This window comes from Fukomys damarensis, unplaced genomic scaffold (genome assembly GCF_012274545.1).
Source record: "Fukomys damarensis isolate Sample0158 unplaced genomic scaffold, DMR_v1.0_HiC HiC_scaffold_9, whole genome shotgun sequence".
NCBI lineage: Eukaryota > Metazoa > Chordata > Mammalia > Rodentia > Bathyergidae > Fukomys > Fukomys damarensis.
In genome coordinates, this window is record NW_022900921.1 from 28,439,611 (window position 1) to 28,465,380 (window position 25,770).

At 49.3% G+C, this 25,770-nt stretch overlaps 2 protein-coding genes and 1 long non-coding RNA gene across 4 annotated transcripts in view; 1 reads left to right on the forward strand and 2 right to left on the reverse strand.

Moving 5' to 3' along the window:
- Nucleotides 1-630: 630 nt before the first annotated feature.
- Ddx41 (DEAD-box helicase 41) lies at nucleotides 631-6,019 on the reverse strand. 2 transcript variants are annotated; one of them, XM_010622037.2, is made up of 17 exons: nucleotides 5,924-6,019; nucleotides 5,730-5,840; nucleotides 5,306-5,465; nucleotides 5,134-5,208; nucleotides 4,944-5,004; nucleotides 4,706-4,842; nucleotides 4,241-4,313; nucleotides 3,962-4,115; nucleotides 3,749-3,885; nucleotides 2,726-2,888; nucleotides 2,387-2,518; nucleotides 2,067-2,138; nucleotides 1,849-1,945; nucleotides 1,562-1,711; nucleotides 1,391-1,462; nucleotides 1,151-1,261; nucleotides 631-951 (listed from the first exon to the last, which is right to left on the reverse strand). In XM_010622037.2, the coding sequence occupies exons 1-17, from the start codon at nucleotides 5,948-5,950 to the stop codon at nucleotides 815-817; spliced, it is 1,869 nt and encodes a 622-aa protein (XP_010620339.1). In that variant the 5' UTR covers nucleotides 5,951-6,019; the 3' UTR covers nucleotides 631-814. The 2 variants fall into 2 exon arrangements, with proteins under 2 accessions (XP_010620339.1, XP_019062743.1); XM_019207198.2 differs by lacking the exons at nucleotides 5,306-5,465; nucleotides 5,730-5,840; nucleotides 5,924-6,019 and having other exon boundaries at nucleotides 5,106-5,177.
- Nucleotides 6,020-6,069: 50 nt separating this feature from the next.
- The window catches only part of LOC117285376, a 73,288-nt gene continuing 53,587 nt past the window's right edge, over nucleotides 6,070-25,770 (forward strand). The window contains exon 1 of the long non-coding RNA XR_004516420.1: nucleotides 6,070-6,668. This is a non-coding gene — a long non-coding RNA (uncharacterized LOC117285376). The remainder of the gene's footprint in view (nucleotides 6,669-25,770) is intronic.
- Nucleotides 8,504-25,770, reverse strand: part of Fam193b (family with sequence similarity 193 member B) — a 33,663-nt gene continuing 16,396 nt past the window's right edge. Inside the window, 7 exon segments of the mRNA XM_010622033.3 lie at nucleotides 8,504-8,862; nucleotides 10,803-10,900; nucleotides 11,986-12,061; nucleotides 12,213-13,227; nucleotides 19,635-19,874; nucleotides 20,804-21,002; nucleotides 24,405-24,783. Of these exon segments, the coding sequence (XP_010620335.2) occupies nucleotides 10,804-10,900; nucleotides 11,986-12,061; nucleotides 12,213-13,227; nucleotides 19,635-19,874; nucleotides 20,804-21,002; nucleotides 24,405-24,783 (2,006 nt within the window). The 3' untranslated portion in view covers nucleotides 8,504-8,862; nucleotide 10,803.

Here is a 25,770-nt window from a genome sequence, read left to right on the forward strand (position 1 = left end):
CCTCTGCCCGTCTTTCACAGATGTGGAGGTGCTGGCAGAGCTGCTAGCCGTCTTGTGAAGGTTGCCGGTTTCCTCACATTTGAGTCTCACTTAACTGAGGGCTTCCTAGACAGATCTCTGCCTGGCGTGTCTAAGTCTTTATAACCCAGCAAATAAGAGAACAGAGCAGGTCAGTGGATATGTAGCCCGAATGGCATTTCTGTGGCATCTGCCACCTCCTCAGAGAATGAAGCTGAGGGTTTCCATCTGGAAGCCTGTGTATGTAGGCAGTGAGCAGGAGCCGAAGTAGGAAGGAGCCTCCCAAGACATCCAAGGAGAAGCCCTCCGAGCATCACACAACCATCAGGAAGAGCAAAGCTGAGGGGTTATGACAGCCAGACAGGAGGCCAGAGACCCATTCCCCCTTGGCATCCTACTGTGGGTCCCAGCAACACTAAGGAATGCTCTGAGCCCCCAGAGTGGGGCACTGGCTAGGCGGCTCCTTTCAAAGCTAGGTACCAGCAGGCTGGGTGCTGGCAGCAGCAGTGGGAGATGCTGATACCTTGGCTCGGAAGGGTGTTGGAGGCCCAGGGGTGAGGCCTGCCCAGGAACCAGGGGGCAGATGGGTTGAGACACAGAGACAAGGCGGACTGACAGGGCTGTGCTTTAATGGCAGCTGGGACAGGGAGGCAGAGGTCTGCACAAAAATAGTAATTCTGGGGAGCATAGTGAGCAGCCCAGGCCAGCTGGGCTGAGAATGCTGGCTTCTTGTGCTGGTTGTGGCAGAAGTCCAGGGGCTGAGGCCTCTTAGAGGGAAGGAAGGAAAACAGATGGCTCAGAAGTCCATAGAGCTGTGGGCCAGGTAGTCCTTGCGGCCGATGTTGCTGACCTGTTTGGTCTGCATGGCCTCAAGTTTGGGACAGTCAGTGATCCGATGGCCAAGACCCCCACAGAAGGCACATCCACGCTCTCCTGAAGGGATAGAGGTAGGGTTAGCAAGGTCACAGATCCAGGATCCAGGCCCTGGAATGTGGGCTCCCCTAAGTAGGTCCCCCCAGTTCACTGTCTAGTATGGACTTGTTCTGTGGTATTCCTGCCTGCCTGTCTCCATGGCTGCCCCCAACCTGACCCTACCACCAGGGAGGACTTGAGCCTCTTGCTTGGCGCTTACCTCCGATATCCAGCATGGACTCATCCCCGCAGTGCAGGACTTGCAGCACTGGTGGTACCTTCTGTTTTGCCTCTAAAAGTAGGGCCTTGAGGTCCATCAGCACTGACTCGTCTGGAAGGGGAAGGTGGGAGGGGTAATAAGTAACCGTCAGACCCCACTCTGGGCCCTATGGTCCAAACCTCAGTGGTAATAGGTAAAAGACCTGGGGGACAGTTGAGGTGGTTCTGATGAAAGACTCACCACAAGCCTTGTTGATGAAGGTAGTGGCAATGCCAGTGTTTCCTGAGCGCCCAGTACGGCCAATCCGGTGCACTGCAGAGAGGATAGAGCCTCTGGCCCACTGCCCAGGGTTTGGGTACTGAGCCTGGCCCCTCTCCTTTCTAGCCACCTTTTGTCTCCCAGTCTCCCTACCGTAATTCTCAATTTCCTCAGGCATGTCATAATTGATGACGTGCTGGATGGCAGGGAAGTCCAGGCCCTTGGAGGCAACATCTGTGGCCACTAGGACATCTTTCTTGCCCTCCCGAAATGCTTCAATGGCCTTGGTCCGTTCCTCCTGGTCTAGATAGGGTCAGGTAGGAGGTCTTACAGCTATAGCAGGAATTTAGAGTAGAGGCAGGCTGGCCAGGCAAGAAGAGGGATGAGGTGAGGGACTGCCATGGCAGAAGGGTCCATGTCAATGCATGCACTGCCTTCACCTTTGCCCCCATGGATGGCCACAGCCTCAACTCCCTTGAGCAGCAGGTACTCGTGGATGGCATCTACATCTGCCTTCTTCTCCGCAAAGATGAGCACCTGTCCAGGAAAGCTGATTCCAGTCACAGGGCATCACTTGACTTTCATGCAATACATTGTCCCTACCACCCTCTCCTCTGTCCTGGGGACTACAGCCCCAGGCTGGACTGGCTGCACTCACAGGTGGAGGTGTCTTCTGTAGGCACTCAAGCAGGTACACCATCTTAGCTTCCTCCTTCACATACTCCACCTCCTGCCAAAGGGGCCAGGTCAAATGATCCCAGGGTTAGGTTCACAAGCTATGGCCCTGTTAAAAAGGCTGAGCCTCTAATCTGGCCAGAAATTGACGAGGAGACTCTTGTCACCAAGGGCTAATGTCTAACGTGAAGAATGGCTCGGGCTAAAAGCCAGAAGATTTCAATAAAACCCCAGGGCCCACAAGGTGAAGCCCGTGTTCCAATCAGCTTCAAGAGAGCCCGAGAGGCGAGAGTGCTGACTTACCTGTATGACGTCCAGGCTGGCAGCCCCAGCACGCCCCACATTGATAGTGACAGGCTTTACTAGGGCACTCTTGGCAAAGTTCTGGATCTTCTTTGGCATAGTGGCGCTGAAGAGTAGAGTCTGCCGCTGACCCTGAGGAAGGATAGGAGCTGGGACCCGAGGCACACAGGGCTAGGTGGGACTGGGGCAAAGGTAAGAGGAGATGGGTCTGGGACTACTGAGCAGCTGGGTCACAGCTCCCCAGAAGTAGGAGCAGAGGGTGAGACAGCACAGAGGCTCGGGGTCCTCCATGATGGATGTAGTGTACACGGGGAAGGGGGTAGTACAGAGGATAGGCACCTTGAAGTAGGAGAAGATGGTACGGATGTCACCCTCAAAGCCCATGTCGATCATGCGGTCAGCCTCATCCAAGGCCAGGTAGCGACAGATGTCTAGGCTGACCATCTTCTTTTGTAGCAAATCCATGAGGCGCCCAGGGGTGGCCACCATCATGTGCACACCACTGAGGATCAAAGAAAGACCCTGGAACCACCTGCCCATCACCCACTGAGGCCATACCCTGCCTCTGTTCTGCTGTTCTTCCTTCTTCCTGTCTCTGCTCCCCTGTCCTCTCGTCACCCTCTTATCCTGCCCTAATATACATTTATACCCTGGAAGAAGGGGATGCAGCCTTCTGGACAGCACTTGGCCTGACACACATTCCATCACCTCCCGTTTACTCCTCTCGCCCCAGGCTTCACTATGGGCTCCCACAGCCTGCACTCCTCTCTTCTTTTTTTTGGAGTAAAGATCTTGCTATGTACTTCACGCTAGCCTCAAACTGAAAATATTCCTGCCTTGGCTTCCCAAGTGCTGTGATTAAAGGTATACAACCGGTGCCTGGTTCTAAAGTCTTTTTGTAGCCCTTGGTGGGCTTTTTTCGCACAATGACTTCATCTTTTTTGGGCCTGCACCTTTCCTGAGACTGCGAATGCTTCTGTGATCCCGAGACATCTCCAGGGCATCTGTGATAGCTGTAGGGCTGCACAGTGTGGAATGGACAGGACATGGATTCCTTTGGGATCTAGCTCATGTCCACGTCTGCCCCTCTTCAAAATTCCAATGTTACCTTCTCTGTAAAGCTATCTCTGACTTCTTTCCTCTCAGATGTCTCAAGAGGATGGGCCATTCTCTCTGCTGTGTTCCCACAGTATCTGACTATATCCCTCTATCTCACCCCAACCCACCTCCCCATTATTCTTTGGGGCCCTTGTGGGCTGGGTCCACAGGAGGCCACGGTTAGAGTCCAGGGAGTGACTACAGGAACCTTTAGCTTCTCTATAGGAGTTGGGAGGTCCATGGGGCAGGGTTGCCTGTACGCACTGTCGGATGGTCTCCATCTGCTCTTTGACCGACATGCCCCCAATACAGAGAGCACAGCGCAGGAGGGGTGAACTGTCTTCCTGCAGCAGGCGGCAGTAATATTCCAGGATGCCATGGGTCTGTCGGGCCAGCTCCCGCTGTAGAACAGGGAAAAGGCTGGCACCAGAAGGCAGCCCCAGTCTCTCCCCTGCCCTCTAAGATAGGCTATCTTACTGAGGGGCAGATGATGAGGCCATAGGGGCCCTCCCGCTTAGAGAAAGGCAACCGCTTCTCTTGTTCCAGGCAGAACATGATGACAGGGAGTGTGAACACAAGTGTCTTGCCTGACCCGGTGAAGGCGATACCAATCATGTCCCGGCCAGAGAGACTGTTGGGAGAGGACAGCCTGAGATCCAGCATAAAACAGCAAGTACTTCTCTAGTCAGATACCTGATTTTTTCTTGTCCCTGTCACCACCATTCCCAGGGACCCAAGGTCTCAGTCCATCCTCACATGGTGGGGATGCCCTGGATCTGGATGGGTGTCGGGTGGAGGATGCCTTTCTTCTTCAGACCTCGAAGGATGGCTGTGGAAAACAAGAGGTGCTTTATCAAAGGCCTACCACCTATGAAATTAGCACTTCCTCACAAGTTGTAAGTGATAAAATGAAGGCTTGGGAACAGAGAAGGATGGAAAGAAAGGTAAACTTGTATAATGCCCCTGGGCTTGGTGAGGCTGGGAGTCACATCCAGGTCTGTCTAAACCCAATATAATTTGCCAGTGAAACTCTGTTATAGCACAGGACAGTGAACATATATGACTAGGGCAACTGAAAAGTATGCCTAAAGAAACTCCATCTCAAATCCTGGCATCCTCATTGGGTGGACCAACAATGGTCATGCTGCTGAGCTAAATGAGACCTAGAATACTACAAAGGCTTGATTATAAAAGTGTGGCATCTCTCCCTATTCCATGTACCTGCAGGAAACTTCATTTCCTTGAAGCTCTTGATGGGTGGCGGGATGCCATCCCCTTCCACCAAGATGTGGTACTTCTTCCGCACGCGCTCGTGCCGCTCTTCAGACATGCTCAGGACATAACGGGGTGGAGTCCAACTGTGGGTGAACGGTAGGGGTCAAGAGAAGCCCTGGGCACTGCTAACCTCAGGTATAAGTCATCTTGAGTAAAGGTGACTACCCAGACGAAGACGGCATACCTGGTTTTGATTGGGTCATCATATGTGATGCCCTTGGCCATCTCCTTCACTGACATCAAGGCTGAGGAGGCAGACATAGCTTAGGGCTGGCTTCTGCTTCCCAGAGACCAGATCCCTCGATATATAACATGCCTGGGGTGACAGGGAGGCAGTTTAATTCACCTCCTCATTGCCCTGGCTGCAACAATACCTCGGCCCTCAGCCACACTCTCCAGAATCTTCTCTTCTTCTTTCAACTGTTTCTCCTTTGCAGACTCTTTGCGGGCTGAAAAAAGAAGACAGACACCAGAGACAGGTAGACACCAACATAGATAATAGGCTTGGCTTCTCCCTTCCCACTCTAGCAGTACTTCCCAACTCACCTTCAGCCTTCTCTTTGAGGTGCTGGTGTTGATCCAGGAGGCTGACATTGGACTGAGGGCCCAGCGGGATGTCGTCCTCATCTCCCCGGGGTTCGCTGCCGCAGTCCTGCTGTTCCTCTTCCGCAGCTCCTTTTCGTCTTCGCTGCAGCAGCTTCTGGAGCTGAGTTCCCACAGTACCTCTCAGAGTAAAGCCCAACAGAAGAGCGGGCATCGGGTCCCTGCTGATAATCTTGGCTTTGGGCGAGGGTCCCGTGCTTCAGCCCTCAGATTAGGTCGTCAGTCATTCATTTGCCTTCAGGACACGTTCCCTTGCATTGACACTTCTCAGATCGTGCCCCTCTCCCTGAAGGCCCGAGTCACCTCCCATCCAATTAAGCCCCAGTGATCACGCCCCCGAACTCGTCGGGCAATCTGGGCTCCTCACCAGTAGTTGCCGGCGCTGTCGCAACGGCACGTAGGGTACGTATTCTTCGTCGTCCTCATCTTCAGCCTCGGAGCGGCTTCCTGCAGCAGTAGTCTCGTCGATGCGAACTCGCTGCAGATATACAAGAATCAGGCACCGACCCCGCTGCCTTCTTTCCGGCTCCTCACCCGCGTAGGCCCCAACCTTTCTCCCACCTTTCTTTCGGGTTCCGGCTCCTCCATCCTTTGCCGTACGCAAGGACTCCACAACCGAACCACGCCCCATCTTTGAGTGAAATCCAATCAGATGCGAACAAATGGGTGTCGGAGTTTAGCAACGACATCGGCGCGACGGATCGCGCAGAGGGACAAACTTCTTGAGTTGAGCTTGCGCCTTCGAGGCTGTTTCTGAAGAAGGCGAAAGTGGCCCGTACTGCATTGTGGGATGCTGGATTTGAAGCATGCGCAAAAGGCTCTAGCCGGCAGTCACTAGAACACTCCTTGGAGACCGCTGCTTATGAGAGGATAGGACAGATTACCTACCTGCTAGATACCCAGAGCTGGAGCACACTACGTCCTCTTGTGGCTGGGAGATCATCCCAGATCCGGCAAACCAAGATTCCTGCAATGTTTCGGTCCCTGTTCCCGGGCGCAGCGTTGGAGGTGAGGGTGGGGCTTGCAGAATGAGTGACTCAACATCTACTACCATTCTGACCGGTCTCATTTGTGTGGGACACATCTGTCGTCACGGTGGTGAGGGCTAAATAAAATACCGATGACAGTTTTTAAATGGAGGCTCTGCATATAAATGAACGATTATTGTAAATGCAGTGGAGCTCAGCGTGATTGCCTGGGAAACCAGACGCGGCTTAGACTTTGGTTCTGAGCTTCCAGCAAAGTGTGGGATCTCTGCGAACGGATTGGAGAAGAGAAGCTTTCTGCGGTTGCAGCAGCAATAAAGGTCTGTCGATGTGCAAGTATACACATTACTAGGAACAAAGCGGAATGGGTGGTGTGGGTTGGTGTAGCTAGAGGTAAAGCCGAAGAGAGGCTGAGCCCACAGCATGCAGGGCAGTGACAGAATATGTAAATCTAACTTCATTGAGAGCTTCTGAAGAGGAATGACAGTGTTATTTTCTTCATTTGTATGTTTGTTTTCTTGAGATAGGGTCTCGTAGTTCAGGTTGGCCTTGAACTCCAGGCGGTCCTCTTATCAGCCTCTAGTACTGTGATTACAGACCTACGCCACCACACCTGGTTTATTCTCATGCTTAACAGGGCTACTACTGATGGTGCACACTATAATCCCATCACTTGGGAGGCTGACAGGATTGTTGTGTGTTTGGGGCCAGCTTTCACCACACAGTGAGTTTGAGACCAGCCTGGACTACACAGTGAGAACTTGACTCAGAAATAAAGGAATCCTTCTGTTGGTAAATGGACTGCTTGATTAGACCTGCACCTTTGGTATGTGCAGAATTTGATAGCTGTACTAACTCAGCTGGACTGTAGAAACCTGGTGTTAAGTGGAGAGACAAACACAGCTGATAATGGGTTTGTAGGGAAGTGTAGTCACACTTCCTTGGGGATTGGAACAGGCCAGGAATTAGAAATTTTGAGCCTTGGTCAATGTTCTGTATTCTTTTTTAGAAGAGGAAGCAGACTCGCATATGGCTGGGCTCAACCTGGGTGGGCAAAAAAGCAAGGATGGTTCTGTTTCTGCTCTTAATGTCCTATATAAGGCTCTCTGACTGCAGAATGACCCTCTAGATACAACAATTCCCAAATAGGCTCGAGTTGGCTTTAGTACAGAAAACTACTTTGAGGGGAGGCAGTTTGGATATAACTACATGTGAGGCATTCTTAGCAAACCCCTTCTATTAAAATCTGAATTCAGCCGGGTGTGGTGGTGCACGCCCGTCATCCCAGCACTCGAGAGGCTGAGTCAGGCTTTCAGTTTGAGACCAGCCTGGGCTACATTGTGAGTTCTAGTCAGTCTCAACTACATAGTGAGACCCTGTCTCACTAAAAACCAAACCATGGCCCCCCCAAACCCCAAAAAACTGAATTCACAAACTAGCTCCAATGGAGAGTTTGCTTGACATTATACTGTTTCATTGTTGTCTTAACTCTCAAATCCTTAGGCTCCATGTCCCATCCCCACTGGAAATCAGACCTACTTTATAAAAACTTAGTGCACCCTCAACCGATTGCTTTAAGTCAGTGTAAAGAGCCTCAATCAGCCAAGCTTCAGGTGACTGTTCACACGGGGCTCAGAATCTTTCTCAGACCTCTGCTCACATCCATCCTGTTGCAGTTTACCCGTATTGCACAAAAGGAAACAAATACAGTGTTGTGAAAGAGCTGCTTCAGACTCCAGCTCCCAACAGAAGCAAATGACACAGATACCAGAAATACAGGCCTGAGCTCAGCCCTACTTGGTCAGATGAAGTTCAGTGGAGTCACTTTCCTGTTTTAGCCTTAGTTTCCTAATCTACAAAATGGGCTAACCATCCCACATAAGATTGTTGTGAGGAATCCTGAAAACGAAATAGAAAACTATGCCAAGTTGATGAAACACAGTATCTGCTTCACAAGGTTAGTGACTAGTAAGTTGGATCCAATGCTGCTTCTTCTTCTTCTGGTTCCAGGGACCAAACTCAGGACACTGTGTTTGTGAGGCAGCTGGCAGCACCACTGAGCTAAATCCCTGGCCCCTCCAACGCTTCTGAGCACAACCCTCACCCCATTCCCTGTCCAGACCAGCAAATCAGAATCACACCAACTCTGTGTCCAAATGTTGCTTTATCTTTCAGCATGAAAGATCTTCACAGTATCAAAAGTAAAGAATTGAAAAAAATAAAATAAAAACAATAAAACTGAGCACAAAGAGAGCAATGTTGGGCCAGCAGTACCATCAGCCCCTGGCCCATAGGCCAGCCCAGTCTCTGAGTATAGAGGCTGCATAGCACCAGGAAGCAGCTCAGCAGAGATCCTGAGGGACCCCTGCACAGCGTAGCATCCATTCAGCTTTTGGTTGGTCCAGGATGGAAGGAGCAGCAAGGGTCAGGGCAGGTGGGCAGGGCACATGGAGGGAGAAACTGTAGACCATCAGCTGGCAGTTGGGGCCTCAGGATGCCCTGAAGAAACTTGCCCTAAAGAAGGTTGAGAAATAACAGAAGAATAGGATCACAGTGAGCAATGGCTTGTGCTCCATCTTCCCCATACCAACTCTGGGTTTCTATGGAAGCAGAAACAGCTGGCTCATATTTTTGTTCCTTGGGCTAAAAATGCTGAAGAGATTTCCTGGATCACTTCTAGCAGAGGAAGAAGGTTAAGGCCCTATTGGGGGAGAAAGCCCCGGTCCTGGGGTTCTGGCATCATGTAAGACAATCCTTTAGATGCGAAGGACCCTTGCTGTAGCACATCCTTCCAGGCCAGGGCTGAGTGGCTGCTGGCATCTGTTCTCCCACTAGCAAGTACTGGAGGAGGCCACCTCTGCATTCAGACTCCAGGGACACAGCCTGGGCTGGGTCCTCAGTCTGTGCCAGGACTGCTTTCTTACACATGGGGGCTCTCAGTCCTGCCTAGAGGATGGTGAGGAGAACAGTTATGGGTATGTGTGTGTGTTGTCTCAGAAAACAGACCAGGCAAGGTGAGAGGATGGCTGGATTGGTTTCCTGGGTGGCAAGTGGAATTGGACTGGTGGAGATGTGACCCTTTTTCTTTTAGTAGGAACAACATAAAGTGCCTGGTTCCTATGGAGGTAGAGAAGAGAGGAAGGATGGCAGCTTGGCCCTGGAAAAGATTCCTGGGGTGTGGACCCCTTAGTCTGGCAAATGATCAGGAAGCCCAGCTCCCTTACAGCAGAGGGCTGACAGGGAGTCGCAAGATCATCTGATTTGAGATAGCACACGGATACCATGCCACTGGGAGCCCCAGCCTCAAAGGCTGCCCTAGCTTCAGGCTTTTTGTGCTGCCTCTGGAGAGCTGAGGGTGTAGAAACTCACTGCTTTAGTGCAGAGAGGTGCCCTGGCACTGGAAATAGGAGAGTGGAGATAAGTGAAGACCTCAGGGGTTCCTAAGGCCAGCCCAACTGCTCCAGCCTCCTATTGCCTGTGGGAAGCTATGGAGTTGCTAGCCAGAAAAGGCCTCATACCAGGGACACAAGACAGGATGGAGACATGGAATAGTAGTCACAAAGCCCTGAACTCAGCACCAAGGTCATCTGCTATGTGCTCTTCTCTTCTGCACTAAGGTTCTCAGTCTAATGCCTTCTCCAGTTTTCTGTACTTAGTCCAAGAACATCATCAAATGTGTTAATATTTCAGACAAAAGGACCAATGCAGAGGCCAGAGCCCTCTAGGGGCAGGTCTTTTCTTTCTAGAAGCAGTGTGGCTACCAATTTCGTTAGGGAATTTGTTCTGTTTGGGAAGAGCCCTCACCAAATCATTCATGGCTTTTGTTATTGTTTTAAGACAGTATCTCACTATGTACTTCAGGATGGCCTTGAAATCACTATGTAGTCCAGGCTGGCCTCAAAATCATGGCAATCCTCCTAACTCAGCCTCTCAAGTGCAAGGACTATAGGCTTGTGTCACCATTCCCAGCTCCTTTGTGTTTAAATGACCTACAAAGCCTTGTCGTATTCTCATCTGCCCCCTCACTGCTTCCTTGGGGCTGGCCCCTCTCACTTTGTTTCAACTGGAAGGCACTTTGCATGTAGGAACCAGGCTAAGCAAGTGGTATGCAAGCCCCAGCATGATCAGGGCTGGGGGCAGTCCCACAGGGATGAGAGGTTGAACCCTCATGCTGATAGCCCAGAGATGGCAGCCCAGGAAGGGCCTTTCAGGAACATGGGCAGCAAGGTTCAGGAAGGCCTGGCAGAGAGGAGTGGCTGAAGGACAGAGACCTAGGGTGAGTGGCTCAGGAAAAGAGATGAGGCTTAGACCTTCAGACACTATAGTTTGCTGCGCAGGTGCTGTAGAGGTAAGGCAACAGGACTGCCAAGACCGAAGTCCAATTCCCTTGATTGAGAGCAGAGAATGATCTTGTTGCACATGGGGTAGGTTCAGGTAACACCTGGGGTCTCTACCTTACTGAGCAGTGCTGGGAGTAGTTTTCTTGAGGCTGAAGTTGGTCCAGTTCACAGCAACTTTCTGACGAGTTTGCTTTGCAGAATCCAAACAGAACCTGTTGGTTTTAGGAGACATAGGAGAAGCGCAATTGGAGACTCTCTCCCTTCTTCAGTGCACTCTTCTAGACATTGTCCTCCTAAGAAACCAGCTGGTGCTGAGTGTGGTGGCATATGCCTGTAATCCCAGTAGTTTGGGAGGCTACAGCAGGAGGACTGCAAGTGTGAGTCCCTCCTGGGCAACTTAGCAAGACCCCATCTCAAAAATAAAAAGGGCTAGGGATATAGCTCTGTGTAAAGGCCCTTAGTTCAATCTCCAGCAAAGAAAACAAAACCCCAAAATCAAAAAACACAGTCCAACTTCTGTGGTTCCCCAGTGAAAGGGTTTGGCAGGTATGGGACTGTTGCTGGTTTAGGAACCACTGCCCATGAGGCCAAGGGACAATGAAGTCCGTGAGCCTGCCCCAAGATACAAGTTCCCTGCTCACCTTGTTCCACTCTCTAGCTGTACTGGACTGGCTTCTGTTCCCCAAGTATGCTCTGTTTCTTTTGCTCTAAGACCTTTGTACTTGGTGGCCCTCCTGTCACAAATACTTTCTTGCTTTACCTGAGTCTTCTTGGGTATCACCTATCCCAGAAAGGCCTCCTAGCCTGTGCCAACCCTGCCCCAGCTTGATCTGGAGCTCTCCTTTGAGCCTCCCATCTCACAGCCCCATCATGCTCTTATGGTTCTAATGGAATTAATCGCCAGGTTGTGTATTTCTGGATCTTTTTCTGTCTAGACCAGTGGTGGTGAACCTACAGTATGCATGCTGCAGCAAGCTGTATTATTGAAAGCTCTAAAAGATTTGCCATCACTGGTCTAGACTATTCCCAGAGCCTAGCCCAAGCAAAACAGAATAAGTCCAAGTGAATACAGCTGGAGAAAGCCCTGGTTCTTTCTCCTCATGCCTTAAATCTTCCCAGATGCTCCATCTTGCCAAATGCCTCTCTGGTTTTGAGCAGACAGGCTGTGTGGCAGGGCCTGAGGTCCCCAAGGGGTCAGGGCTGAGGAAGAAGGTCATTTTGAGACCCATGGTGTAATATTCAGCTTAAGCATGGGCTCAATGGGCATGGAGCTGGAGAGCAGACTGCTCACACATACCTCTTGAAGTACTCCACCTCGCGGTCAGTTTCATCCATCTCCACCCCATCCATGTCCTTGGGCAGGAACACATCGTCTAGGAAGACACAGCCAGGGGGGCTCAGTGTCCGTGGCCAGGCCTCTGGGGTGATGCTCTGGCGGCAGCACTGCCCACACAAGAGGACTGCCCTCCACCCCGTGGCCTGGTTGTGGTGGGGGGCCAGCCACTCGGTTCCTGGTGCACTCACCCAACGAGGAGGCCGATTTCTCCTGCTTGTTGCGGCTCCGGCGACTGCGGGCCTTGCCCTGGGGCAAGCTCTGTGGCCTTGATGGGCCTGGGGGCTGCACAGACTCCTGCTCCGGAGGTCGTACTTTGGCCTCAGCTGGCCAGTTCCTCCAGGAGCTGCCCTTCTCCTTTTCAGTTTTGGGGCTATCAGCCCAACCTGGTCCTGGCCGGCTTCCCCGGCTACCCTCTTCAGCTTCAGTGCAGCTGCCCACTTTGGGAGGCTCTGGGCCCTTGCCTGGCTGCTTGGAACCAGACATCTGGCTCTTGGTACTAGGGGTCTCTATGCTGGCTGACAGATGGGGGGCCAGGCTTGCCTCGCTCTTCTTGGCCTGACTGCCTTGTCTCTTGCCCTTCCGTGGCTTTCCACCTGTGGCCACAGGCTCAGGCAGCTCCTGCTTGCAACTTGGGACCTCCTTTGGACTTGGCTCCTCAGAGCTAGGGTTGCCTGGCTTGGGTGTCTTGACCCAAATCACCCGGGACAGGTTGGGCACAGTATTGAGTCTCCTGACTAGCCCATTCTCAGGGGTGATACCAGGAGGGGGGCCCCTCACCTCTGTCCATGGTGGGTGGGGGCCTCTCATTTCTGCCCATGCTGGGGCTGGCTCGCCTGCAGCTTGTAAAGTGTGGCTCTGGGAGGAGCCCAAAGTCAAAGGGGACAGGTCAAGGTTGATGTCAGGCCGTTGCTCTGAGGAGCCATTGAGGTTTGAAGGGGTTAGAGTCTGGGGCTCAGGCTCGGCAGCTACCTCCTTAGAGAAGCCATTGCTGTCCAAGCTGAGCTCACACACGCTGAAGCTGGCACGGATAGAGTCCTTGACAGTATTCTTGATCTCCTGCAGACGACTGCTCAGGAAGCTGTTGACCCGATCTAGTTCCCGGTCAGGCCACTCCAATAGCCTCTCCCTGGCAGGCCTTGGCTCCTGGCTTCCAGAAACACGATTCCCCTGCTTCAGAGCTTCTGCTGCCAACTTCTCTTTTTCCTGTCAATATAAGAGGTAGTTTCAGCAGGGCCTGTCATCTTTCAGGCAAAAAGTGACACCTGACACATCAGCCTGGGGCCCAGCTTTGTCACCAACTTGCTGGAGGCAGTCTCATGGTCCTTCCCTGTTCAACCTTCTTGCAGGAATGAGGGTGAAATGTAATCAGACGAGAATCAGTATTGAACAAAGGTATAGGTATGCCTCTAGAAGGTAGGGTTTTTGCAGCTTATTCATCCTGGGCCTCAGTGTCAGTCCTACAGCCTAAATAGGTTAGGGGTCAAGGGGATAGGATCTGCTTCTTGGGACTAGGCTTGGGTATACCTGCATAATTTACTCATTCACCAGTCAACTTATCAGCAAAGCGGGGACAATAATTCTAGAGTAAACACCAAAGTGGTGTGTATATGGGGAACGTGGATGCTGGAGAGGCAGTCTCTTCAATTCTGCAGGTGGCAGGAGAAAAGCCATATTATGCAGTCTTATAGAAAGGAAGATATGGGGACTGTTAAGATTGTCATGAGTAGTTGAGACCACTGTGAGTGGCTGGGAATGCATGTGGCCTCTTGATGCTGTATCTGGGTATTACTGAAGAGGGCAATCTTCTTGTAGAAAGGCCTCTCATTGCTCAGCTGGCCTTAGGTAACTGAGGTCACACTTGAAGTATGCCCCATGGCATAAAATGGACAGCCAGATCTGGCCCTCACTGTAAGATGTAAAAGCAGCTCCCTTGCCTAGGTGAGGGCTGGGAGGCTCTCATAGGCTAGACATTGCCAGCCAGGGTCTCTCACAGACCTGGATCCAGAGAATGGAAATCAATCTGTGGGCTGAGTCATACACATCAGCAGGCCAACAAGGCCTTTAGAAGCAGACAGGAGAGAGATGCCAGGATCCTTGGGAAGGATATGATGGTACAGCAACAGGTGCTGAATGACTCCTACCACCTTATATATTTCCAATTCATTTGGGAAGAAAGGGGAGAAATAGGAAAAGAAATCTGGGGAGAGGAAAGAGGGCTTGCTACCACCTCAGAGTCAACTAACAGTATGACTCTGTGCCCTAGCCAGTAGGCATTTCTCCTTTCATCGCTTCTGAACGCTGGCTTTACAACTGACTAACATCAGCTGTGCCTTGGGGACCTTAAACAAATCGCTTATCCTCTCTGAACCTAATTTCCCAGTTTGTAACTTAGGAAGACAAAAATGTCTCTACCTTACAGGTTCTGAGAATGGCTGGGAGGGTCTGTGCCAAGGCTATGCCTTGGCAGTGGGGGCTCAGGTGAGCAGCCACACACCCTAGAGCAGCATTTCCATCTGTGTGTGGGGCTTAGGCTGTAGGGATGACTGAGGGCCCAGAAGGCACTTCACCTTCCTTCTCCTTGTACTAGCAGAGCTTTGCTTCTAGTTGTTATGGGTTGGGGTTCCACGGAAGATTTCATTTACAGAAAAAAGCTGCTGCTAACTAAAAAAGTCTAAAAAAAGTACTGGTGTGAAGGGCAAAATATAGACTTCGGTAGGAAGAGAAGGAGAAAGCAGAGAAATGTATAATCTGCTACATACCATAAGCCTGGCTCCTTCCTTAGGTTGTCTCATTTAGTCCTTACCACTGTCCTTGTTGCATCATGATCCTCAATTTACAGATGAGGAACCTCAAGTCTGGGAAGAATACAGAACTGGCTCATGGCTAATAAATGGCAGAGTTGGGACAATCCATCAGGGATGATCTTCAGAAGTTGCTACAGTTTTCACTTCTATTTGCCAAGCATTTTACTGCTCATTGAATGTGAAGCACTAGGCTAGGCTCTGGGAATACAGCTGACTTTAAGACATAGTCTCTGCTGAGGGAGACAGACAATGCAAACAGGCTGTTTTAATTCAGAGTGACAGTGACAAGCGCTATGGGGAAGAAAGCAGGGCCAGGGATTTAGCTCAGTGCCGCTGCCGCCTGCTTTGCAAGTGCAAGGACCCGAGTTCGATCCCTGGTACCAAAAAAAAAAAAAGAAAGAAAAAAAGAAAGCACAGGGTGCTTATGTGCTTGGGTCATTAGGGAGTGCTTTCCAGAGGAGACAGTGAAGGGTGAGGACAATTATCCTGAGAAGTGACACAGGACCATTTAGAGGGAAGGAATAGCAAGTGTAAAGGCTAGGAAATGGGAAAGCATATCTCTTGGAAATGCAAACTATTCAAGGGTATAGCTGGAGCCTAGTTTTGTTGTTGTTCTTGTTGGGCAGGCAAGCTGTGAATAAGGAGGCACGTCAGAAAGGAGAGGTTGACAGATGAAGCTGGCAAGCTAAGAGGAGCTGGATCCTGATAAGCCCTCTTGCCTGTGTTAGAAACTGAGTTTGTAACAATGTTTAGCCACTGAACGCTTGGAAAAAGGGGCAATAAGTGGGGAGAAAAGGACTTGTTTGAGCTGTTGGGTAAAGCAGCATGGGGAGGATTTTTGATTTGGGGTAGGGAAAAAGAATGAGATGCATTAAAAAAAATTGCCAAACACCATACCAGCTTCAGCAACCCCCCAATGACCAAGCATTCACATGTATCAGGCAACCTGCCCAACGTTTCCACGCACCATTCCATTTCATCCTCACAACAAGCTATGACTTAGGTTTTCCTGTTATTTTCATTTTACAGATGAAGAAACTGAGGCTTAGAGGTTAAGTAATTTGCCCAAGGTCATACAGCAAGTGTGGCAGAGCCGAGCTTCAAACTGAGGCCCAAATCCAAGGCCCACTGCTCTCACTACAATTCACTCCCAAAAGATGGTGCCCAGGGTGGGATCCAGGTTAGCCAATAGGGTGGATGGTAGTACCACTGACAATGGAGATGGGAAGGCCGGCCTCTTTGGTGGATGGTAACACTGTTAGGCTGTTTTGGATGAGCTGAGTTTGAGGGGGACCTGAGGGTATCGGTGAGGAGGAGCCAGTAGGGGCTTCAGTGTGAAGTATAGGGAGAAAATACTACTTAGATGTCTTTCTTTTCTCATATAGATGTACTCAAGAGGCAGGGTCAGGTGGAGGGTTAGGCACTCACAAAGAAGACAGAAAGACAGAGAGGCAGGTCAGAAATCAGAAGATGGCATTCCCACTGCCCCTTTCCTGGACCTGCTTGGCTGACAGAAGAGGAGCCAGAGACAAAGTTTGAAAAGGAGAGCATATACAAAATATCAAAGGTTGCTTACTAGACAAATATAAATGGGAATAAGAATTGGATTAGGAACAAAGAAGTCATTGGTGATACTGTATGGAAAATTGGGGAACAGTCTGCAGTTAGCTGACAAGGTGGGGAAGTGAAAACAATGAAGGCACATAGTGTTTTTCAATAATTGTGGCTGCTATGTGAGGAAAAGGACTGCAGAGCTGGGAAAGAGAGGTTATAGGTCCAGAAACAGTCTGGTTTCAAAACAGAGAGCAGGGGGACACAGTGACGTGATGGGACCTGGACCAGAGGGGTCAGAGCTCCAGAGCAGGTGGTCTGATGTTGAGCTGAGGTAGCAAGAAAGGAACACTATGGCCTGGGGTGGGAGAGGGATAACCTTCCCTATGATGGGGAAATCAGTAAGCTTGTAGGTGGGGTGGTAAGAGTCAGGAGAATGTCAGTCCAACAGCTTTCTTTCTTGTGGAAATAGAAATGAGATTGCCAAAAATAAAAGGGGTGTGTGTGTGTGTATGGGGGTGGGGAGCCGAGGAAGCCTGGAGGCTAGAGAAGAGGTCTGACAAAGAGGCTGGGCCAGGGATTTAGCTCAGTGGTTCCGTGGCCTGCCTTAAGGACCTGAGTTCGATCCCCAGTACCAGAAAAAAAAAAAAAAAGAGGCCGCATGAATGGACATGAGGATCAGGAAGACATGAGATGCGGGGCTATAGGAAGCTGGCCAGGCAAGATGGGGGCTTAGGCAAGCAGGAGACTACCCAGCTGGGTATCACAGATAGATATGGTTATGTGTTATCCTGCAGAAAGGTCGAGGTAGCCTGGGGTGGACTCTCAGGATTACAATTTTTCTAAGCAGATGTGACAGAAGACAAATAGGGTAAGAAACTGAGTACTGGTAAGAGAGTGACTAAATGATGAGGCAATTTGCTTACTCTTTTACCAATACTTAATTGAAGTGAGTTCATGCTAGATTGGACTGGGAAGAAGAGAAAGGGACGGGTGACAGTATTCAGTGGATGAAGAGCAGTAGCAAAGAGGTTGTAGATACTGAAGTGGGGTAAAGCTTCAAAAGATTAGTGATTAGCACATAAAGGTGACAGTCAGTGCCAGGGATTTAGCTTAGTGGTGCCGCTGCCTGCCTTGAAGGTGTAAGTTCCTGAGTTTGATACCCAGTACCCCCCCAAAAAAAACCCCAAAACAAAACAAAAAAAAACCCCAAAAAGGTGAGAGTGAGACAAAGGAACAGGAAGACACTTGGTTTCATCCATCTTTCGAGGTGGAAGAAAATGAGCAACTATCACTACCTGGCTTCTGGAAAAGCTGGTAGACAGCCAGGCTGTAGTTAAGTCCAGTAGGTGGAGGGACCTCAGGGAGGTTACTGATTAAACAGATAATGACAACAACTGCCTGATATTGTGACTGACTGTGCCTGTTGTCCATTCCTGGGGTTCTATGACTACATTTGCAAAGGCAGGGTTACCTGGTTTGTCTGCAGCCTGGCCTCTAGGCTGGGTTTGGCAGATGGTTGTTATACAATGAGATTTAGATTAAGTGAGAAGAGCACAATAAGTGGCAGGCTAGAGAAATATGGAAGGTGTAATGAGTGAGTGAGTGGTCAAAGAATTCCCTGAGGAAGTCTGCAAAAGAGAAAATGTCTAAGCTGAGCTTGGAGGGACAACTTGCCCCAAGGAAAGGCATGAAAGGATAGCATTATGTGTGAAGGGGAGAGGTTTGTCTGGGCCTACGTGTTTATGAAAAGTACACCAGGCCTGGTAACTATAGGAGGGCGCCCCACAGGGATCTAACTGGAATCCTAAGGGACCAGAGAGACCACTGCAGCCTCACTGAACACTTCTGGGTGGTGGCGACTCTAGATAGGAGCAAGACATTTTCTGAAGGCAATGATGGGACCATTTGGCTTAACGTCAAACTGCAGGATCCTTGGTTGTCCTCTGGGCTGGAAAAGATGAAGAATCATTCTGCCTTCCAGAGCACTAGGGCTGTTTGACCACCCAGGAACTGCAACTAACTGGCCATCAAACCCAAATCCCCTTGGATGCTGGGCTCCTGAATGAGACACTGCACAGATGCAGATGGGGGTAGTTGAAGAGGTAATGAAGCCACAGGAGATGATCTATCAAGTCCTGGGGCTCACCCAACAGCAGGGCTGCCCTGGAATAGCTCGTTGGTTCAATTCTCAGCCCTGAGGACTGATTCATTCCCATGGCTTCAATTATATCTCTGTGCTGGAAACTCCTAGCCTCCCATCTCCATCGCCACTTGGATGTCTCATGGGAACCTCTGAGTCAGTGTGCCCCAACTGCATCCAAACTTCTGCAAATGCCATCCTGGCTCTATGAAAGTTAACACCATCTTGCTGGTCACCACCTGGGAGATAAGCCTGACTCTATCTCTCCATCCTGCCATTAGATTATCCAGGTCTGTCATTTCTGCTTCCTCTGCAAATCTCTTCTGTTCTAGTCCCACCCATAATCACCTCTCCCTTAGCCCACTTTTTCCTTCCTGGACCATCAAATTCAGCCACCCTTCAATCTATGTCTCACACTGCCACAGTACAAGCGGAATGTGGATCTAACCAAGTACGTTTTTTTAATGACAACCTGCCAGTGACAAGCCCTCACCTGGAGGCTAAAGTCAAAGCTGATCTTCAGCTGATGTGTGAGGCCCTCCTTCACCTCCACCATCTGTTCTGCTTTCTCTGCTGTTTTCAGCTTTGGCTTTACCAAGCTCCTGTCCGGTGTGCTGTGCCCATTGCTGGGAGAACCCTCTGGATTTATCTGTCCTCAGTCCCCAAGATTCAGCTCTCAAGTCAGCCTCTCATAAAGCTATTTCCAGGTAGGATGGAGGACTTCTCCTATCCTGATTCTTGTCATATACAAGTACGCTTATCCAGTTTTTGGTCAATCTCCACACTGGACTGAGCTTCTTAACTGCATTACATTTGACTCCCAGTATTTGTAGAAGTAATTGCTGAATGAATAAATGACCAACTGAAGCAAGTCCTTGGCTTAGATGAATCCAGCAAGCAGCTTCTGAGGTTAAGACACGTTTCCTCTGATCACTTGCCCCCAGGCTCCCTGATCCTGATGCCTCCCAAACTCATCCAGACCTTCCCAGAGCAGTGATCCATGCCAAGGTCTTTGGTAGCTAGCACCATTCATGCCCCAGAAGTCTTGGGGCTTGAGGCGAGGGATTCCTCAGAGAGAAGAGGCAGTAGTGCTGAGCTCCCCCCACACCCACCTTCTTTTTCAGCTTGTGCCGGGCCCGCTTGGCGGCCCTGGCGCTGTTGGGGACTTTGGGCTCCGTGCTGTTGATGAATTCCAGCAGCTCATCCACATCTCGGTGGTCCACGGCAGGCTCCCCAGGGATCCCGCCCAGGGTGCCCCCCTTCATGGGCAGCTCCTCTTTCCGCCTGGTCAGCCTCGAGCGGAGCTTCTCCCGGATCTCGGTATAATTCCGACTCGTCGGGGCAGCGGGCGGCTGGGGGAGGGGGAGGTGCTGACATTACACCCTGGGCCTGAAAGGCCAGTAGCACTCCCACCCACTGGCGCCAATTATATGGTAAGGAATGAGACAACTATTTTACCATCAGCCACCATGGCCAAATGGCTTCATCCTCAGCCAGGCTCTGAGCTGAGTCAGTGATAGGTGCAGAGAGTGGGAAGGAATACGGCAGAGTTGGGCAAACATGGACATAGGAGCCAGGGAAGCAGGTTTGAGCCTGGGCTTCGTCACTTAGAAGCTGTATGACCTTGGGCCAGTCATCAAGTCTTTGTGAGTCTCAATTTTGTCATCTCTAAAATGAGGATAGTAACACCTCGCTCAAAGGTGACTAGTAGCTGTATTACTTTCATTCCTGCTATCCTCAGCTGCTCTGCCCTAACCAGCAGCCCTTTCTTCTTCACCTTATGAGACTTCTGAACTGCTTTCTCCCCTGTGCAGAGACAGCATGTACTCTGATCTGAGCCTCCTTCCTGGCGCCGTCTGTGCTCACAGCCTGTCCCTCGGCTGGCTGTCACACCTGGGGAACTGACAGCCTTTCTGCTTCCACTCTGCCTTCAACACGCACAAGCGTTCACTTCTCTGGGATTACACACGTATACATACTCATCAGAATCATAGCTTTCTCTCTGCCACTTCCTTTCCTTTTGCCTAAAGAAAAAAAGTCAATCTTTAAGAGAAACCACAAGAAGAATAAAGGCAGCAAAAAAACCAAAACAAAAAACAAAAACAAAAAGCCACAACCTCACAAATGTGCTGAGGCTCAAGTGAGTGGACGTAGGTATGAGGACTCAGAGGATCCCAGTGTAGTGATTACTGATGTGAGCAAGGGGTCTTGGGGGAGCAGGTGCTCCTTTGCTCACCTTGGCTTGCCCCCAACCCTCTCTGACCTGGGCAGGCTCACTCACCGCATTGTGGCCGAAGAACTCACAGTAGCAGCAGTCACAGAACTTTCCGTCTCTCTGGTGGGTGGAGGATGAGGTGCAGGAGCTTCGCTCAGAGCTGCTATCCTCTTCCTCGCCCAGCCCCTCATCGGCCTCGCAGGGCTGGGGCAGCTGGCAGGCCAGTCCACTGTGTGCAAACTTGTGCCCCTTGCACCCGGGGTCCCTGGGGCAGGGAAAAAAGACCCAGAGGTGAGGAAGGGCAGTGCAGGAGCAAGGTGCAGGAACAGATGTGGCAGGAGCCCAGGGAAGCATCTCAACTACCCTTCACCTGCCACGTTATTGCTTCTCACAATACCCTCATCCCATGGGCCATCACAAAACATAAAGGCTGCCACCGTGGAAAGGTTTCCCAACAACTCTGCTTCTTGTGCCATGTACAGCCTTCTCAGGGCACAGAGTGGATGTCTCTCTCTGTGCTTATTTATCATGTGTTCCTGTAGTGGACTGTTTGCCTCCCCTCCCCCAAGCCCTGCAGCACTGGGGATCAAATCTTGGCCCTTTGAATTGACTCTTATTTTCATCACTTTTTCTGACATGGGGTCTTGTTGAGTTGCCTAGGCTGGGCTTAAACTTTCACGCCACCATGCCCCGCCTGTTTGCCTCCTTTTCTCTTAAATCAGACTGTGCACTCCTTAAGGGCAATGGACTATGCTACTTCTATTTTTGGGTCCCAGCATGCAGCATAACAACCTTGCACACAGCAGATGTTTGGTAAGTAGGCACCTGAATTATTAGCATGCTGATGGGCTCCCCATTAAGAGGTCAGTGTTTCCTTTTATTTTCTAAGGTCCTCACTATTTGAGTTTGGTCCCAGCACTAATGGGTGGAGCTACCTGAACCACAGAGCACTGAGCTGAGGAAAAGCAAATGAGTCTCCTGGGCCACAGACTAAGAACTACTGCCTGTGCCTAATACTGTACTTGGCATGTTATCACTAACCAACCCCCAAGTCCTACTAGTTCTATTCTCCCCATTTTGCAATGGTAGAGAGACAAAAGCTCAGAGTGCCTGACTGCTCTGTCCAACAGGTGACCAGGACACAAGCCTGTGTTTGCTTTGGATTTTGAGAAACACTAGGGGCATTTTGTATAGAATGTTTTCCCAGGGTAAGAATCAGACTTAGGCTAAAAGGTCCTAGAATAGGAACTGGGAAGAACCTGAGCCTTAAACTGGGCTTTTACTAGCTGAAGTGTTGCAGAAGCTGTTCCCATGCTGGGTTCAGCTCCATGGGCAGCCCAACAGTGCCCCTTCCTGCTTCTGGGAGGGAGTTAGCATGTGGCAGGATTAGAAAATGACAGCAGCAGGACTCATTAGTGTTGCTTACAGAAATTTATTCTAAATCAACCATTCTTCATTTACTGCATTAACAAAGCTGCACGTTCAAAAAACTAAAATACCCAGTGCTCCTGAGAATACAAAAACACCAGCTAATTATTGGAGGTTATATCTACTGTATTTGGGGTGCCCTCTTGAAAGCAGCTCTTCAACATATGTTAAGAACCTCCCTGAACACAACGACAATGAAAAACCCAAACATCTTTTAAATGAGAACTTTTTCATTCTGAGAATTCTATTCCAAGAAGAAAAATCCAAATGAGGGAAAATACTTTATTAGGCTGAGACACCTTTAGAGAGGTTATATGTTATTTCTTTTCTTATTTTGGTAATGGGGATCAAACTTGGTACCTTGCACTTGTGAGGCAGGTGGTGGAAACACTGAGCTAAATTCCTGGCCACTAGAGACATTTTTGTTAAAGTCGTGGAATGACCTAAATGTTCAACCAGTGGAGAACAATGAAATGAACCACAATTAGTATTCTCCAGTCTTGAATGTTGATGACTATGACTACCACAAGGGAACACAAACATACAGATGAGGTAATGCTAAGTAAAAACCTGAAGATGTAAACCAGTACAGATCATCAACACCATGGGAAAGGTAAACCAGGAAAAAAAAATGCCAAGAGTGATGGGATTTGAGTGCGAAAATATGGTTTTATTTTTGGTACTGGGGATTGAACTCTGGTTCTTGCACTTGCAAGGCAGGTGCAGGAAGCACTGAGCTAAATCCCTGGCCCCTTGAGTGCAAAAATATAGATGCATAATAAATACAGATCTGACTTATAAAAATATACATCTACCTTCTTCAAAGAATTCAATTTCCAAATATTTACTAATGTAAACTTTCCTGCTACATAGTTTTACTTCTAGGAATTGCCTGAAGGACATAATTCCTCATACAAACACCATTATAGGTGAAGGGGGTGAAGGGAGGGAAGGGGTATGTGGAAAAAACAAGAACCAAGATACATCATGTAAAGGTACAAGATTCCAATGATAAATGTAACTGTACTGTTTGCTTTAAATGTACCAATAAACTTAATGAAAAAATAATCCACCATTATAGGATATTAATTATAGCCTTACTTCTCTTGGTTAAAAAACTGCAAATGTTTACCAGTCCAGGAATCAGAGATGATAAATTATGCTAGTGCTATGCAGTAAAATGTAGCCACGTAGAAGTTTTTAAAAGAATTTTAACTGGAGAAACAAATGCGATAGGATGTTAAAAAATAAGTGCTATACAAATATACACATTTGTGTCTTGCTGAGTTGCACAGGCTGGCCATGAACATGGGATCCTCCTGCCTCAGACTCTTAAGTGGTGAGAATTACAGGAATGTGTTACTACACTCAGCTAGCTTATCTTTATATATCCTGAACTGTTCTGAGTTAAATTTCTTTTAAAGCACTTAGTATTTCACTATTAAGTATATTAGCTATAGCTTATTCATAGATAACTTGTATCAAGTTGAGGAAATTCTTTGTGTATCTAGTTTGCTAAGAATTTTGTTGAACTATCAAATGCTTTCTTTTACCTACATCTTCAGCCCTTTAATTTTTAAATTTTGAGACAGGTTCCTGCTTCAGTCTCCCAGAATGCTAGAATTACAGGTTTGTGCCACCACAACTTGGCTTTTTTTAGGCTCTTAATATGGTAAACTACATTGACTGATTTTCCATCAATGATTGTTAAACCACCCTGTATTCCTGGATAAACCCCATTTTGTTATATTACCATTCTGATATGTTGCTAGATTTGCTTTGCTAAATTTTTATTAAGGATTTTTTGACTACAATCATAATTATAGTCAAAGAATGTTAGTCAAGGAAGGTTAGTAGGTACTTTTTTTACACTATTGGGGATTGAACCCAGGGCTTTGAGAATAGTAGGCAACCATTCTTTAAAAAAAACAAACTGTGGGCTGGGGATTTAGCTCAGTGGTGCCGCCGCCTGCTTCACAAACACAAGGACCCAAGTTTGATCCCCAGTACCAAAAAAAAGAAGGGAAAACAATAAAACAGTAATCTATCCTTTATTCATTTACTCTTGGTGCTGGCAATTGAGACCTGAACCTTATACATGCTAAGCACAAGTTTTACCACTGAGCCATACCCTCGGCCCAATCTATCCTCTAATTTCTACCCTAAAAGTACCGCTGACAATGTTTTCCAAAGTCTTAAGCTCCAACGAGCTTAAGTGCTCTTCACATGGCTCACTTACCTGTGAGTGCTAGGGAGTGGCTGAGAGCTTGGTGGCGGGAGGAGAGGCCCGCTGCAGTGCCCACTGCAGGGGTGGCTGCATCCTGAGAATGGTGGAGGCATCTTCAGGAGCGGCATGCTGGTAGAGGGCAGGCGGGGGCTCTGACATGTCCCTGGTGGGTGGGGAGCAGTGGCGACAGCAGCCACAGGGCATTCTGAAGCCTGGGTGGGGAAAGGTGCTGCTGGGGTGGTAGGCATCAGGTGTGAGTGGGGTGGTGAGCTGAAGGAACCAGGGTGAGAAGGGATCAGAGATGCTGGCTGGGGGTGGTGGCCGGTGGGGCTGTTAGGGGGAGCAGTGAGGTCTGAGTGCTGGTGGTGCTCCGAGATGGGGAAAGCCTCACCTGTGGGTAGAGGGGGGAGAAAGGGGTCAGATCTGGGAAGGAAAGCCCAGAGGCTCACTACCAGGGTCCTGCGTACTGTGACCAGAGGGCACAGCCTCTCAGTACAGGAGACCCTAGAGCTGAAGAGGAATCTGTGGGCAGCAGCTTGGCTGGATAAGCTCGAGGAACCCAGGCCCAAGGGAGAAGGCACTGAGAGTGCTGGCTGTGGCACAAGCAAGGGATGTGTGTTCTGCCTCTCTGGGTCTCTCCAGGACCAGCATTCATGGGCATTCCTTGGGCCTGGTAAGGGACCTATAGCTAGAAAGGCTTTTCCTCTTGGTCACCTGGACTCGAGGATCTAGGGTTGTCTGATTCGTGGGAGACCTTAGATTTCAGAAAGTGGGAAAAGACTGATGACTCCCTTTGGCTTATGTACCAAGATAATTGAATTGTTTGCTATTTAAAAATCACATAATTCTGGAGAAGGCACTATTTTGGAGAAGTCTGCCCTTCCATTTAGAAGTATGACTGTAAATCATATTTACATAATAAATCAACAATCCAAAGGTTTTTTCCTATGGGTCTTCACATATTATCCAAGTCAGCTAACAGCTGCTAACTGGCTAAAAAACAGAGCACTTAACACTGCCAATCTCTTGTGGATGTAAGTGGGGTACTTTTATACCATCTCTCAGGTGAAAAAAAAATGATGTTGAGAAGGCTGAAGAAGCTGAAGTGGCCCACTTGTCTACGGTGCTGTAGGGCAGGTGTTAAGTGACTTAAGTCCTGTTTCCCTAAGGGCCCTCTCCATTTGATGCTCAGACAGTGATCACCAGCTTCCTTCCTGGATCCAATGTGAACAGCTATAAGAGCTAATGATTATCTTTCAGGGAAAACTTATCAGTAGTTGTGTAATTTCAGAGTCCTGGGGAAGGCATTTCAGAGAGATAGTCAAGGTCTAGACTGCCCTGCTGCCACTGGTATAGCTCCATTTTATATATTTTAATA

Coding starts and splice junctions, on each gene's coding strand:
- Ddx41 (XM_010622037.2), bottom strand. CDS start 5,950: ATGGAGGAGCCGGAACCCGAAAGAAAG. Junction 5,209..5,305: donor CCTCAAAGAGAAGGCTGAAG/GTGAGTTGGGAA, acceptor TTCTTTTTTCAG/CCCGCAAAGAGTCTGCAAAG. Junction 2,889..3,748: donor CAGATGGAGACCATCCGACA/GTGCGTACAGGC, acceptor TTTGATCCTCAG/TGGTGTGCACATGATGGTGG.